The sequence below is a fragment of the Mastacembelus armatus genome, chromosome 6 (assembly GCF_900324485.2).
Source record: "Mastacembelus armatus chromosome 6, fMasArm1.2, whole genome shotgun sequence".
NCBI classification, from domain to species: domain Eukaryota; kingdom Metazoa; phylum Chordata; class Actinopteri; order Synbranchiformes; family Mastacembelidae; genus Mastacembelus; species Mastacembelus armatus.
In genome coordinates, this window is record NC_046638.1 from 25,026,821 (window position 1) to 25,041,955 (window position 15,135).

General features: G+C 41.3%; 2 protein-coding genes across 2 annotated transcripts; one reads left to right on the forward strand and one right to left on the reverse strand.

Annotated features, from left to right (window-relative positions):
• Positions 1 to 114: 114 nt before the first annotated feature.
• Positions 115 to 7,760, forward strand: LOC113132866 (uncharacterized). The gene is made up of 10 exons (XM_026311248.1): positions 115 to 123; positions 210 to 347; positions 451 to 543; positions 629 to 823; positions 907 to 983; positions 2,949 to 3,045; positions 3,219 to 3,281; positions 6,712 to 6,843; positions 6,958 to 7,249; positions 7,327 to 7,760. Exons 1-10 carry the CDS (start codon positions 115 to 117, stop codon positions 7,758 to 7,760), a joined length of 1,530 nt encoding a protein of 509 aa, XP_026167033.1.
• Positions 7,761 to 9,247: 1,487 nt separating this feature from the next.
• LOC113133330 (dnaJ homolog subfamily A member 2-like) lies at positions 9,248 to 15,072 on the reverse strand. Its single transcript, XM_026312085.2, has 9 exons — positions 14,916 to 15,072; positions 13,658 to 13,717; positions 13,141 to 13,367; positions 12,971 to 13,051; positions 12,682 to 12,815; positions 12,379 to 12,575; positions 12,070 to 12,214; positions 10,965 to 11,092; positions 9,248 to 10,873 (listed from the first exon to the last, which is right to left on the reverse strand). Exons 1-9 carry the CDS (start codon positions 14,991 to 14,993, stop codon positions 10,685 to 10,687), a joined length of 1,239 nt encoding a protein of 412 aa, XP_026167870.1. The 5' UTR covers positions 14,994 to 15,072; the 3' UTR covers positions 9,248 to 10,684.
• Positions 15,073 to 15,135: the final 63 nt, after the last annotated feature.

The window sequence follows — 15,135 nt, forward strand, 5'->3', positions numbered from 1 at the left end:
TGACAGATACACTGTCATTTTTGCTGCTTGGTAACCGGATTCACCTGTTGGCCACAGGACTGCTGTAACCATGGTAATCACCTATATTATTTATCAGCCTGGAGAGACGAAAACATGGAGCAGGTAAGATGTTTTGAATTTGTATGTGAACAGCATTTGTTTTCGATGTGTATGTGTCAGCTATAACTAATGTCATTGTTTTCTTTCAGGATTTCATTGCCGGTCTGTACCATTCTATGTGTATGTCTATCGGGCCAGAGTTTTCATCTGAAGATGTGAGTCTGCTCTACCGCAAAATATTTCATGCTCCCGCCAATACAACGGATGCAAATACAGCTATGAAAAAGGTAACAACACAGACACATTTTAGACAACAAATATCTATATCAATGCCGTTATCATCTTCATTTATCAGTCTTTAACACTCTTATGAACCTGTCCCTGTTTCAGATTTCAGGAGATGACAACAACTGTTCATGTGTTGGTGAAAATGTTCTTGATGTTCTCTTAGAAATGGAAAGGGAGAGGGAAAAGAAAGAAAGGGTATAACAATATTGTTTTTTTCTTTCTATTTGACATGGACCAAAATGCAAAATTTAATACTAATTGGCAATATTGCTATTTTTAGATATACTGGGACCTTGAGCTGTTAAGTGTTGGAAATCTCAACACTCTCTATGTCATGGACAAGCCAGTTATTGTTGAACCTCGTGAGATGAGCTGTCTGCACCAAAGCACAAGCCTAAATACTTTCAAAAAGGCTTTCAACCAATCAGATTCAGAATCATTACAGTCATGCACAATTGGCAGAGACAGTTTACAGGTATGTGCTTTTAGTGTAACAGATTTTCTTGCATGAAGGTGTAAACCGTTGTTCATCAATATTTGTACCTGTTATGTGCACAGATGGGGAAAACAGAGCTGTGTGAGAGTGTGAGGGCTGTGAAGAGGCTCAAGAAAGAAAGGAGGCAGTGCTGGGCCAGGTGAGTACATTTTAAGTTTAAAACTTACTCAGTTCTTAGCTATATATTGTTAATACTAGACCACAGAAAAATATTTTTTACACTACATTTTGCTTATTATAAAGGATTGGATTAGCTAGTACTTTGCTGATTAAATTCAAACACACAATAACAGTCTTAAAATATGATGCACTGCATAACCAGACTGTATAATCTAATGTGTTATGAGTCCCCTTTTGGGACTTCCTGCCGGGGGACCTTTATACTGATGGGACTTCTACATTTTTGTTATATGCCTTACGTGGCAGGTTTTGCCGTTACGCCGGCGATTGTATATTAACCGCTACGGTTAAAACTTGTTTTCCCGAGCCCTGGGACATCCAGGGAAATTATTAAACTTCGCTGTCCTGCATTGGGTCCTGTCTCTCCTTCCTCCTTCCAGCACCCCAACACTTAACATAATGTCTGCTACTATGAGCGAACACTAACTATTGGCCATAACATACTGTACTAATTTTAGCAACAAAGCATTTTAATGCTAAAGAATTCATTTTTGGATTAGTTTCAGTAACATGTTTCTCCTTTTACTTTAAAATAATGTTATGTTTTCTCTATGTAATTCTACAACCTTCAACCAGTAAAATGCTTACTTATTATAATTATATTGATTATTGCTATGTGTTTATCTTCATAGACTGGTGTCACAGGGTGTGCAAAGCATATTGTCCTGTCTCTGGCAGTGCCAAAGGCCAGGGGTTGAAGGTGAGGCCTGGGGTTGTGTGTCCCTGACAGATATCCTCCTCTTGATGGAAGTAAAGTATGATGTTGTGACCCACTTGCTTTATACAGAGATGCTTCAGGAGCACCACAGTAAGGAAACATTACTCTCAACTGATGACACAACATAATTGTCTCATAATGTACTCACAATAGATTCGGATGCTTCACATTCCTGTTTTTTGTTGTTTTTTTGGGTTTTTTTTTTTTTTTCTTTTGATTCCACATCACCAAATGTCTGGGAAACCCTGCTGCCATGGCAACAACACAAAGAAGATGAGAGGCTGGTGGATCTTGCCGAGGAGGCTCTGGTTTCAGGTGACATGCTCCGTTTATCTGAGCTGCCGGGGGCATTCAGGATATATAGGTAACACAGATGCACCAAGGTTGTTATTGTGTATTTGAGGTGAAATTAAATTAAACAGTGAAGCATCTTAGATTCAAAGCAACAGCTATATTATAGCTATTTCTCAAATATTTCAGAACCAACTAAATGAGTAAAAATACAACATGTAGCGTTGATTTCATCTAGGAAACTCAGCTTCAGTTCTGAATAAAAATTGATGATTCACTGTATCAAAGTTCAAGTCAATGTTGCACCTGTCATTTTAGCTTAATGCATCTCAAACAAAAGCACTATAGTAAAACTTATTTGTCTGCAGGGCCTGCCTGGGTGCATCTGTCGTAAGCCATCCTGAGTTGAGGGAACAGTCCTGGTCTGCCATTTCTCTCCTGTATGAGATAAACACCTGCCGTCTACAAGAAAGAGACACACTCACAGTCCTGGCAGAGAGGTATATACTTCTGACACCCATTAGTTTCAGAGCACACATCTTACCGTTTTATATTAATTTCATTTTCTGACTAAAATCATGTTGTAGCCTAGGCAGGCTTAGATTAATGCAAGGTATTGTTTGTACTGTAACAGGCCTGGGACTTATCCCCAGTCACACTAAAACAATGGCTACATTTATCTTTTACCTTCTAGGCTTGACAGAGCGAGCATGAGACTGTTGTGTCTATACATCAGGTTCACAACTCTTAGAGCTCAGAGAGAAAAAATGTCTTACAATGCTCTTCTGGCAGCAAGACAATCCTGGGAGACATGGTGAGCCATCACATACTTAGTGAAAATACCCTGTATTCACTATCATCAAGTAAAGGTTTGCTAAGTTTGCAAACTAAATTTTCCCCTATTTGTATGTTCAGGCCACGTGTTGATAACCCATGCAGGGCAGAGCAGGCCGCTCTGTGGCTACAGGATGAAGAGGAAGAGCTAAACAAACACCTGATCACACCACAGCAGGTACTGAAAACCTCATAATGAACAACAGTGTGTCCTGACATGATATTAGTCAGAAATTGCACATTATTTTTTGTCAGATATTTTCCTTGCAGTAATAAATAATAAAAAATGCACTACAACACACTACAATAACATTACTAGCACCAGAATAAAAAACTTTGGCCCACTCCCAGCAGTCAGTGCTGCAGTTGCTGGTGCTGACTCAGGAGCAGGAGAGGAAGCACCTGGTCAAGTTGGTACATGGGGTTTCCCTGGAGGATTTTCAAAGAGCAGGTTGCATAGTTCCTCCAAACAAGGGTAAATAATGCTTTCTTCTTTTTTGCTATATATCTAAATAGTTTTGCTATGTATTTTAATGCACCCACAGGGTGGCACAATCCAGTGTCTTTATGTGACAGTCCCAAGTCCGGGTAAATGCAGAGGGTTGTGTCAGGAAGGGCATCCAACGAAAAATCTAAGCCAAATCAAACATGCAAGTCACAAATACGACTTCCATACCAGATCGGTCGCAGTCCAGGTTAACAACGACCGCCACTGGTGCTGTTGACTTACAGGGTGCCAGTGGAAATTGGACTACTGTTGGTGGAAGAAGGAGAAGAGGAAGGCGTGTTCGTAGGCAAAGAGAGAAGAGGAAGGGGAGGAGTATAGGACTTAGAGTATGGACATTGAATGTAAGGACTTTGTCAGGGAAAACTAGAGAGTTGGCTGATGTGATGGGGAGAAGAAAGGTGGATATCTTGTGTGTTCAGGAGACCAAGTGGAAAGGTAGCAAGGCTTATAAATTAGGAGCAGGGTTCAAGCTATTTTATCATGGTGTGGATGGAAAGAGGAATGGAGTAGGAGTTATCCTGTAGGAGGATTTTGCTAGGAATGTTCTGGAGGTGAAAGAGAGTGTCAGATAGGGTGATGAGTCTGAAGCTAGAAGTTGAAGGTGTGATGTTGAATGTTGTCAGTGGTTATGCCACACAGGTAGGATGTGAGTTAGAAGAGAAGGAGAAATTCTGGAGGGAGATGGATGAGGTGATTCAGGGTATCCCTAGTGGTGAGAGAGTGGTGACTGAGGCAGACTTTAACGGACATGTTGGTGAGGGAAAGAGGTGACAAGGAAGTGATGGGTAAGTTTGGTATGCAGGACAGGAATTCAGAAGGACAGATGGTGGTAGGCTTCACAAAAAGGATGGAAATGGCTTTAGTGAACACATTTTTCCAGAAAAGGGAGGAGCATAGGGTGACATATAAGAGTGGAGGCAGGAGAACACAAGTTGATTAGATCTTGTGCAGACGTTTCAACCTGAAAGAGATCAGTGACTGCAAAGTAGTGGCTGGGGAGAGTGTAGCCAGACAGCATAGGATGGTGGTCTGTAGGATAACTCTGGTAGAGAGGAAGATGAAGAGGACAAGGGTAGAGCAGAGGACCAAGTGGGGGAAGTTGAAAAAGGAAGAGTGTTGTGTGGCTTTCAAGGAGGAGCTGAAACAGGCTCTGGGAGATCAGGAGGTTCTTCCAGATGACTGGACAGCTACAGCTAAAGTGATCAGGGAGACAGGTAGGAGGGTACTTGGTGTGTCATCTGGAAAGAGGAAAGCAGATAAAGAGACTTGGTGGTGGAATGAGGAAGTTCAGGAGTGTGTTAAGAGGAAAAGGTTAGCTAAGAAGAAGTGGGACACTGAGAGGATAGAAGAGAACAGACAGGAGTACAGGGAGATGCAGTGTAAGGTGAAGGTAGAGGTGGCAAAGGCCAAACAAAGGGCGTATGAGGATTTGTATGATAGGTTGGACATTAAGGAGGGAGAGGTGGATTTGTACAGGTTGGCAAAGTAGAGAGACAGAGATGGGATTAGGTTAGGGTGATTAAGGACAGGGATGGAAATGTGTTGACAGGTGCCACAAGTGTGATGGAAAGATGGAAGGAATACTATAAATGAGGAAAATGTTAGAGAGCACAGAGTAGAAGAGGTGACTGTTGTGGAGCAAGAAGTAGCAAAGATCAGTAAGGATGAAGTGAGGAAGGCGTTGAAGAGGATGAAGAGTGGAAAGGCAGTTGGTCCTGATGACATACCCGTGGAGGTATAGAAGTGTTTAGGAGAGGTGGCAGTAGAGTTTTTCACTGGGCTACTTAACAAGATCTTGTAGACTGAGAAGATGCCTGAGGAATGGAGGAGAAGTGTATTGGTGCCCATCTTTAAGAACAAGGGAGACGTGCAGAGTTGTGGAAATTACAGAGGAATAAAGCTGATGAGTCACACAATGAAGTTATGGGAAAGAGTAGTGGAGGCAAGGTTGAGGTCAGAAGTGAGCATTTGTGAGCAGCAGTATGGGTTCATGCCAAGAAAGAGTACCACAGATGCAATATTTGCTTTGACAATGCTGATGGAGAAGTACAGAGAAGGCCAGAAGGAGCTGCACTGTGTCTTTGTAGATTTCGAAAAAGCGTAGTTCAAGTCAAGGGAGGAGCTGTGGTTTTGTATGAGGAAGTCTGGAGTGGCAGAGAAGTATGTTCGAGTGGTGCATGACATGTATAAGAGCTGTAAGACAATGGTGAGGTGTGCTGTAGGTGTGACAGAGGAGTTGAAGGTGAAGGTATTGCTGCACCAAGGATCGGCTTTGAGCCCCTTCTTGTTTGCTGTGGTGATGGACAGGCTGACAGATGAGGTTAGACAGGAATCTCCGTGGACTATGATGTTTGCAGATGACATTGTCATCTGTAGTGAGAGCAGGGAGCAGATGGAGGAAAATTTAGAGAGGTGGAGGTTTGTTCTGGAAAGGAGAGGAATGAAAGTCAGCCGCAGTAAAGTACATGTACATGTGTGTAAATGAGAGGGACTCAAGTAGAATGGTGAGGTTACAGGGAGTAGAGGTGAAGAAGGTGGAGGATTTTAAGTACCTAGGTTCAACAGTCCAGAGCAATGGAGAGTGTGGAAAAGAAGTGAAGAGACGTGTGCAAGCAGGTCAGAACGCGTGGAGGAAAGTGTCAGGTGTGATGTGTGACAAAAGAGTGTCAGCAAGAATGAAAGGAAAGGTGTACAAGACAGTGGTGAGACCAGCAGTGTTGTATGGTTTAGAGACAGTGGCACTGAGAAAAAGACAGGAGGCAAAGCTGGAGGTAGCAGAGCTGAAGATGTTGAGGTTCTCTTTGGGAGTGACAAGGATGGATAGAATCAGGAATGAGTACATCAGAGGGACAGCTCATGTTAGATGTTTTGGAGAAAAAGTCAGGGAAGCCAGATTGAGATGGTTTGGACATGTTCAGAGGAGAGACAGTGAATGCATTGGTAAAAGGATGCTGAGGTTAATGCTGCCAGGAAGGAGGCCTAGAGGAAGACCAAAGAGGAGGTTCATGGATGTAGTAAAGAAGGACATGAGGATAGTTGGTCTGGGTGAGGAGGATACAGAGGATAGGGTTAAATGGAGGTGGATGATTCGCTGTGGCGACCCCTGAAGGGAGCAGCCGGAAGGAAAAGAAGAGGTTTTGCTATGTATTTTCTGCATTTTTATATTTCCTCTTTCTCCTTTCCTATGCAGATTGTAATAAACAAGCTGCTTTAAGAAATGGCTGCATAAAAAGGCTCAAGCAAATCCATGCTAGTTTGGAGAAACTTGATGAGAGACTATTAGAGCAAGCTAACCCTCAGCCACAACTCCATTCTGAGCCCCATCCCCAAATACAGGACCAAATAAGCAGTAAATTAGCAAAGTGGTCGCAACAGCAGCTGGAAAACTGTGCTCTGCTCCTTTTGACTCATCTGCTGGAGCTACAGGAGGTCCAAGCTTCAGCACTGTTGCCTGTAATGATGGACACGGTGAGCTGAGACAACAATTGCATTCAATCCAGACTCCACAATAATAAATTATTTTTAATAATATATTTTATTTAGTAATGCAGTAGACTGAAAACACTTATGTGTGTCTGTTAGAATTTACAGTATCTCCAAGTTCTGCGAGAGGAGTATGAGTCTGAACTTCAAGCACCGTGCTACTCCAACCTGCTACAACTTCTGACCTCAGATGCTCTTACTTCAGGCTCTACACCCAATCCTTGTTCAAACTTCACTGAAAAAGACAACAATGAGCAAACAACAACTCAGTCCTGCTGCACTGGACCAGTAGAAGTTCAAAACAGTAGTGATGGGCAAGCTGAAACTCTGACAGCTGATTCACTGAGAGTCCAAGCTGCTGATGGGACCAAAAAACAGGATGTTTGTACAGGTATTGCAAAGACAGCCAGAACACAATCGATAACTGTACTCTTAACAGCTCTAACAGTATACTTCACATTCCCCCAGGTTGTGGTGCTGTCATGGAGGAGCTGCCATACTTGGAGATTTTGTGTGTCTCTGATGCAACAAATGATATTTATTCAGATCTTGCTCCAGAGAGGGGAACCCCTGAGGAAGACGGGGGCAGCACACCAAAGAACCCTGACAACGATGAGAAACAGGGCTCACTGATCACCCTTGCTTGGAGCAAACCTTCAGACAGTCACACAGATTATGATGCAGAATCTGCAAATGGGGGCACAGGACAGACCCATGACATGAATAACCAAGTCCAGCCCAGTGACATGAGCTGCACAGTGGAAAACACACAATATTGCAATACCTCTGGAGAAAGTCATGATGAAAAGCTGAACTCCACATTGATCCAGTCTGGTTCCACAGGTCACCATGATGGACAGTCTGTAGACCAATGCAGCACAAAAGGGCAGGTCTGTGTGTGAAGAGCAGATCATAAAATCTGTACAATTGTATATTCTTTCTGATTTTTGGCCCCAATTTATGTTTGTTATTAGTCGACCTTGTTGGAGAGGCCAATGGTTGATCAACTACAGAAGGGAGAAGCTGCCTCTGAATGTGACCTACGAACACATGCTTTGGTTGCAGAGACCCTTCAGACTGCATCATCACATCTCTTGGTTGATCCTCCTGAGATTAACCCACTCACTGATGGCCTCTGCTCTAGACCGACCAGCGAGACAGCTGATGTTGATAGAGATGCAGTTGAGGTGGAAATATGTCACACTGCAATAGAGTCAGAGCTCAGGGATCTCAGGGGGCCTGAACCCCCATATGCTGATGACTGGAAATATAATTTGCAGGCCAAAGTAAGTCTGCTGTTACATTTTTGTGAACGAGAAGTTTAAAATACATGATAATTTTATGGCAAATATCTCCACATGACCCACAGTAAAGAACTAATTCAGGTGCTTTTCTGTTTTTAAGGTGGACTGTCACCTTCCAGAGAGTGAGAAAATGAGGAAATCAACTCTGATGGAAAAAGAACGAGTAAGAGAACCAATGTCGGCAATGGAGAGAGAAAGGACAATGCGCAACCTGGTGGACATGCAAAGAAAGGTCGCACAGAGGCACCAGAGGGACAGAGAGCATCAGCTGCTGAGGGTGAGAGCAATGTGAAGACATGCTCTGAAATAGTTTGAAGATCACTCTAAATGAGAGGAAGAGGGGACAAGTAATAGTTGTTTTTCAGGTTCAGGAACGTTTGTCAATCATTCAGAACAGAAAGGCAGAGGAAGACCTGCTTGGTCTGAAACACACAAATAGGCTGAAGCATGTCACACAAGATCTACCACAGGTAATGCCTTATTGAGAGAATATCTGTTAAGTTTTGTAATATCACCACTTCAGCTACTGCTGTGCTGTAGGAGGACAAGGACCAGAAAACATTTGTCAGAGAGCAACTAGAGCAGCTGAGAAGAGAGCGGTCTTATGTCATGCAGTCCAAACGCGACAGGTAACCACAACTATAGTTTAGACAAAAAACACCCAGATTAATGTTAACCACTGTCTATTCCCTAATTAAAAATTTATATTTGTTTTTTTTGAGATCTCCCATTATTGAAATTTATTAATTTCCTTTCATCATTTAGAAATACTGCAGGATTTAAAGAACTCCTTGGCCCAGCAGCTCTCCACAGCAGAGAAAAGGAGAATGAAACAAACTGAGAAAATTACTACAGTTCATAAGTCTGGTTAAAAGGTGATTTTGTAGTCTGCCCCATCTTCTCCCTTATGGTTATCATTTTCCAACATAGAACTATAGTTTATAAATCACTCTGACATTACTTTTCAGGTACATTTTGATGTGTTCAAGTATAATGCTGTAGATTGTGTCTTCCCATTATTTGTAGTCATATAACCACACAGAAAAACAATTTCTATAAAATAAGGGATCTCAACAAACCTGTGGTGACTGTTTATTATACAGTTTAATTATCATCTTGACAAACATAAGCATCAATGGTAATGTCATTTATCCATAACCCCCTTCAATTGTGTACACATTACGTGGCCTAAAATATATAAGAAGTCACAGAGGTGCATGTTAACAGTCTAAAGTACTTCCAACATCTCTCCTTAATGTGAATGTAATATAAACATATTGCCACTGCTGGCCATTACTCACTTGTGTATAATCTGACTACAGAAAGAACACTACTATAGACTCTGAATGCACCTTTGGACTGGGGCTGTATTTATTTACAGGTATATGGGGATTGGAACATTGAAACATGTCAAAGGACATAAGGTTTAGCTAACAATACAAAGGGAGAAATGTATAATACAGACAGTTTGAGATGGGCCCAGTGATTTTCATGTAAGAAAAGAGCTCTCAGTCCTAGTGAGTAGAGGAAAAAAGCTAGTTTATATGGGAAAGAATCTGAGTTTTTTTTTTTTTTTAAATAAACTTTTTTTTTTTCTCTAATTAAGCTTTTAAAATGTGTCCACTCAAACTGCAGTCCAATGCAAAGCAAGATTACCCTTATGAGCCTGAACATTCCACAACAGCTTACACACACTAGGCCACTGCATTACACACACACATAGAAAGTATACAAGTGTGTCCTGAACTCATATGAAGCATATGGTTCAGGTTATATGGTTTTGAACACACTAACATTCAAACCAACAAATACCAAAGAAAGGTTCCATTTCCAAACAGAACACGATACCTGGCTGACAAGGCTTAAATATTCTAGCTACACAACAGCTCGGGACAAACAATACCAGCAAGCCCCCATTTTAAAAATATGACAGCTCACCATAGAGGATGAGGTGGGTTACATGTGTGCAATTCTCAACCGGCTGTGCAGAGGACACACTTCCAAGGCTGTAATCAAGTGAGCTCATACTATATAGCAGGACACACTCAAACAGGTAGAGTTAGAGTTCTCTGAAGTGTCCATACCATGAATCTACATGTGCAAGATCTTCAGCGAAAAGCAGCATGCGTTTGTGTGTGAGAGACTAAACTACAACTTATACAAGATAATCAACAGTATTTGCATTTAATACACTAGACTGATGATTCCCACAGTGAAAGGTAAAAGCCTAAGATGAAAACAGGAAGGTCCGAGTCAATTTCAGTCAGCAAATCTCTGAGAATGAGACCACATTCTTGCTGGAGGCTTAGATGAGCACTACTGTCCATAGACACAAAAATGGTAATCATACATCCAGGATCTCTCAATTTTATGGGCACCATGGAACTGAAGAGGGTGGATATATATGTTTATGTATGTGTACATCTTTTTTTGCATGTATATGTGTCAAGTCTTGTATGGTGTTAGCAATGAGACTCACGGGGTGTTCATGTCTTTCTGTGTGTGTCTTTGTTAGTATGAGTCTATTGGTGTGCGCACTGCACACCTGGGCCATGATGGCCCCCTTCCTCGTCTGAACTATCATTGTATGCCTCTCTCCTTGCTCCACCTCCCGACCCTTGACTCCTATCAAAATCTGTCAGGTCAACTTCCTCCGCATCAGCTGTGATAATGGGATTGTCAGCACGAGCAGGCAGCAAGCACTCAAGTTCCTGGAAAAAAAAATAATAATTTAAAAAAATAAATTAATTAAAATCTTGACACCATAATTAGTCACATTCAAATATTTAAACTACAACTCACGTTCAGCTTCTCTGGGCTAATCCAGTTGTTTTCTGGGAACTGGACATCAAACTTGATGTAAAGGTCTCCCTTCTCAAATGGGTTTCTGTATTGAGGCATTCCTTCTCCCTTCACCATTCGAATACAGCCTGCCACATGCGCCCAAATGTGCAGAAATGGACAGGATGTGAAGGTATACAGATGCTACAAAAATGACAGTATGAGGCCTTGGCTAATGTATGCACTTTAAAATTTACAGGCTGCATATTATATTTTACTGTAACACCACCTGTTAGAATTGCCAGGAAATCAAAAACTGTTTTAAAATATGTAAACTTTATTTTTAGCGAGGCACCAATACTCATACCAGTATTCAAGACTGACCTCTAGTACTAGTGCTCATAAAAGTTACCTGGTATTATGCACGGATACCACTTTACAGCAATATTACATCAACCTCAGGTTGGTTAAGCAGTTAACGTGGAGGAGAAATTTTAGCAGTTTGAAGATAATCTAAGATAGTGATGGCAAAATACTAGATGATAGCTACAACCTTTGCATCCTGCTGTGATTCTGAGAACATAGGAGTTGTTTATAGTGTTATTACTTTTTGAGTCACACTAGACCTTATAGCAGTTGAAAAGAAATTAATAATGTAACAATAAGTGACGTCTTCACTCTCCCATATAGTGCTATGCTATTTGTAGTGAATTTTTGTAAACAAGAAGAAAACAAATGCTAATTTTATGTAATTAACAGCTGGTTCTCATATAAGAATGTAAGAAACTTAGTGAATTCTTGTGGCCTAGGAGGCAGCGTCCAGCAGTATCTGGTAGACGGTGGCTAGGTATTCTCATCCTAAAAGAGGGTCATCAAGAACTCAAATGGTACCATTGCATTCCTTATTATTTTAATATTACAATGTGCCCCTATAGCAATTTGGAATTTTGAAACTGTACTGTTAAAATACAAAGTATCTTTTGCTCACACGATAAAATTAGTATTTCACCTTCTCTAATTTGTCGTGGAAATATATGTATATGCCTTGACATCTGGAGTTCCATTTTTTTTTGTTTTTCTTAAAAGAGAGAGAAAATCACCCAATGTGATGTTAAAGCATCTTTACCTGGCTCAATAACCTTGCCAGGTGGGTATTTGACAAGCAACTGACGTCCATCCAGATGTGTCACAGTTATCTGGAAGCCACACAGAGCCTCAACCAAGCCGATGCGTTGGACCATGTGAAGGTCGTTGCCATCACGGCGGAATTCCTAATTCAAACACAGGTTTGTTGCCTAGGTTAAGTATTAGATATGTTAGCAAAAAAATATATAGAATCATTCACTATAACAGCTAACAACTATTCACTTATTGTCATTATATTAATAACAACAGTCATAATCATTTGTTTTTTGTTGGTACATGGATGGGATACCTCATGTTCTTTCTCTTGCAGCACCAGGACTATATCTCCTGGTTCAATGCCTGGTGCTTGGTCAGCTTCCCCAGAGAATGTGATCTTCTGTCCATGTCTCATGCCTTTGTCCACATGTACCTCCAGAAGTTTAGTTTCCTTACACACCTTATGACCCTCACATTTTCTGCAGCGGTCCTTCTCATTTATCACCTCACCTGGTGAAGCGCACATAAAAGAGATTAAACTATTTTTTCAGACTGTTGTTTTGCAGTGGGCATTATCCATGTTTTTTCAATACGTGACTTTTTACAGACATATTACCCTCTCCATTGCAGTCTGTGCAAACTGACTGCATCTGTTGGACCATCCCAGGGGCCAGCTGTCTAATCATGATTCTCATACCACGTCCTCTGCATGCCACACACTTCTGCACCGCTCCTGCCTTACCACCCTGACTGGAAGGCAAACAGTGACATTGTCAGCAACAGATATTTCTGTCAATGTCCAAGATTACTGCAATTAAAAAACATCATCAGTCTAGGCTTTGGAACTACAGATCAACATGCTCTTTTTTAAAATCATTAGACTAAAAAATTCAAAGCTGACTCACCCATTACAGGCGCTACACAGCACATTCTTACTCAGCTGCAGTTTGGTGGTTTTGCCATTGTATAAGTCTTCAAGAGAAACTCTGACAAAAGATATAAGGGATATGTGCAACAGCTTATAGTTGAACCACTCAACTGAAGCATATAAAATCCATCAAAGTAGAATACTTACTTCAGAGGATGCACCATATCCTCTCCTTTTCTCCTGCCACCATTGCGTCCCCTGCCCTGCCCCCCCATGAACCCAAACAGTCCTCCACCAAAAATGTGGGAGAAGATATCATCCATGCCGGGTCCTCCGCCTCCTCCCTCCCGTAATCCTTGTTCTCCATAGCGATCATAAAGTTCCTTTTTTTCTGGGTTTGTGAGTACCTCGTATGCAAAACTGATCTCTTTAAACTGAAAAATGACAAAAAAATGAACAATCAAGCATCTTGACACAATGTGAGCCACAAAAACATTCAGTGAGCTCTTTTTACAATATCTGAAGAATTAAATCAAAATGAATAACAAATCAAAACTGATGTGTCTTTCTCCAGAAATCACATTTTTTATGTACTCTGAGCTGTACCTTGCATTAAATTTCAAAGAGCTAGCTTGTACTATTATAATAAAGTTGACATTTTTTTCTTGGTCCTATCTGTTGAGCTGCTGCTGTTGTTTCCGTGACCTGCTGTGGTGCGTCATACCTTATCTCCTGCATCAGGGTTTTTGTCGGGATGGTATTCTTTGGCCAACTTGCGATAGGCCTGTAATAAACCATAAATAAATATGAGGAATTCTACGTGAGTGCCCTGATCTCAGCTTCCAAATGTGTTACATGTTTTCTGCTAGCAAATCATAACCCTATTAGGGACAGTTAATAGTGATTAACTGTCCTTACTAGTGTAGGACTTCACTTGTGGGCCTGGCCTGCTGTCAAAAACATCAGGACAAGCGCGTCGCTTGCTTCTGACATCTGTCACCGTTGTATGATATAGACATCAACCAAACTACGTTTTAAAATCTGATTATTTTTCTACTTTACCAGCCGTGTCGAGGTATTGTAATATTGTCTTAGTTTTCTGTTCAAGTCAGGGTTTATTAAAATTCACTTCGACATTAAAAAGACTCTAAAAGTGAAATGATTCATATCTTCGCTAGTCGCTGCCACCCGACATAAAAAATTAGCATAAATTATGGTTACGCTAAAAAAAAAACAACCGGATGTCATGGGTTTATCCTAAAATAGTTTAATCCTGCAGTTATTTAGCTTAACCAAATTATTTGATTTGGTTAGAAGGTAATCAAATATACAAAAGGTCCCTAACACGTGGTAAAATATGTCAAGTCTTGTTTACCGATGGACGCAGTATTGTCGATTATAAACAAGCCATATCTAAGTGAAATGTTGGCTATGTGCAGTAAGTAGCTAGGCTAAACACGGCCCAACTAGCTAATCTGTCTATCCATAAACTTAACATATTTTCCTCTAAGGCTGGCATTACCTAATATTACACCGTGTCTGTGAGCACACAATCAGATTTATTTCATTGGCATATTCAGCTAGGCCAGCTGCTTAGCTAACTTGACGGTGACTATTTGCTGGAATATTTCGTGCATCTAGTAGCCGGTAAGCTAACTTATCACACTCGTGGTCGGCGAGGCATCGCTTGGTTTTCGGGCTGGCAAACTCGCTCCTGTCCTATTAATGTATATATACACAACAGAAATTGCCAATAATTCACCAACACTGATGTGTGGATTTCAGTTTTTTCGACACGCCACGAAATAGCTATGTCTCTCTTAGTTTTCCTGGCTAGCTGGGTTAACACATTAACAAGCGCTCCCTGACCTAGCTCACGCTGGTTAGCTCGTTTCTAGGCCACATTTCACTGTTCACCTCTCCTCCTCTTTTATTCCGGTCTCACCGTGACATATTTCCCTTTAATTCCACAAAGTACGTACCTTTTTTAGTTCATTCTCAGAGGCAGAGGGCGAAACTCCGAGGATGTCGTACAGCTTCGTATCCGCAACGTTCGCCATGATGCTAACCGGCTACCGCACACAGACTTCGGCCAATGTAGGACTCACCGGCTGGGACAATCCGGGGTTGCCAGATACTACGACAGGCACAAACACCCACTTGGAAACAGATGCAAAACAGACAAACGCCACCCACAGTATT

Bases quoted from the DNA above. Each gene is read 5' to 3' on its own strand.
- LOC113132866 (XM_026311248.1), top strand. The intron at 348-450 runs GTAACAACACAG...TCCCTGTTTCAG, and splicing joins CAAATACAGCTATGAAAAAG to ATTTCAGGAGATGACAACAA. The intron at 6,844-6,957 runs GTGAGCTGAGAC...TGTGTCTGTTAG, and splicing joins TGCCTGTAATGATGGACACG to AATTTACAGTATCTCCAAGT.
- LOC113133330 (XM_026312085.2), bottom strand. From the start codon at position 14,993: ATGGCGAACGTTGCGGATACGAAGCTGTACGACATCCTCGGAGTTTCG. The intron at 13,052-13,140 runs GTAAGTATTCTA...ATCTTTTGTCAG, and splicing joins GATATGGTGCATCCTCTGAA to AGTTTCTCTTGAAGACTTAT. The intron at 12,816-12,970 runs GTGAGTCAGCTT...TTTGCCTTCCAG, and splicing joins CTGTGTAGCGCCTGTAATGG to TCAGGGTGGTAAGGCAGGAG.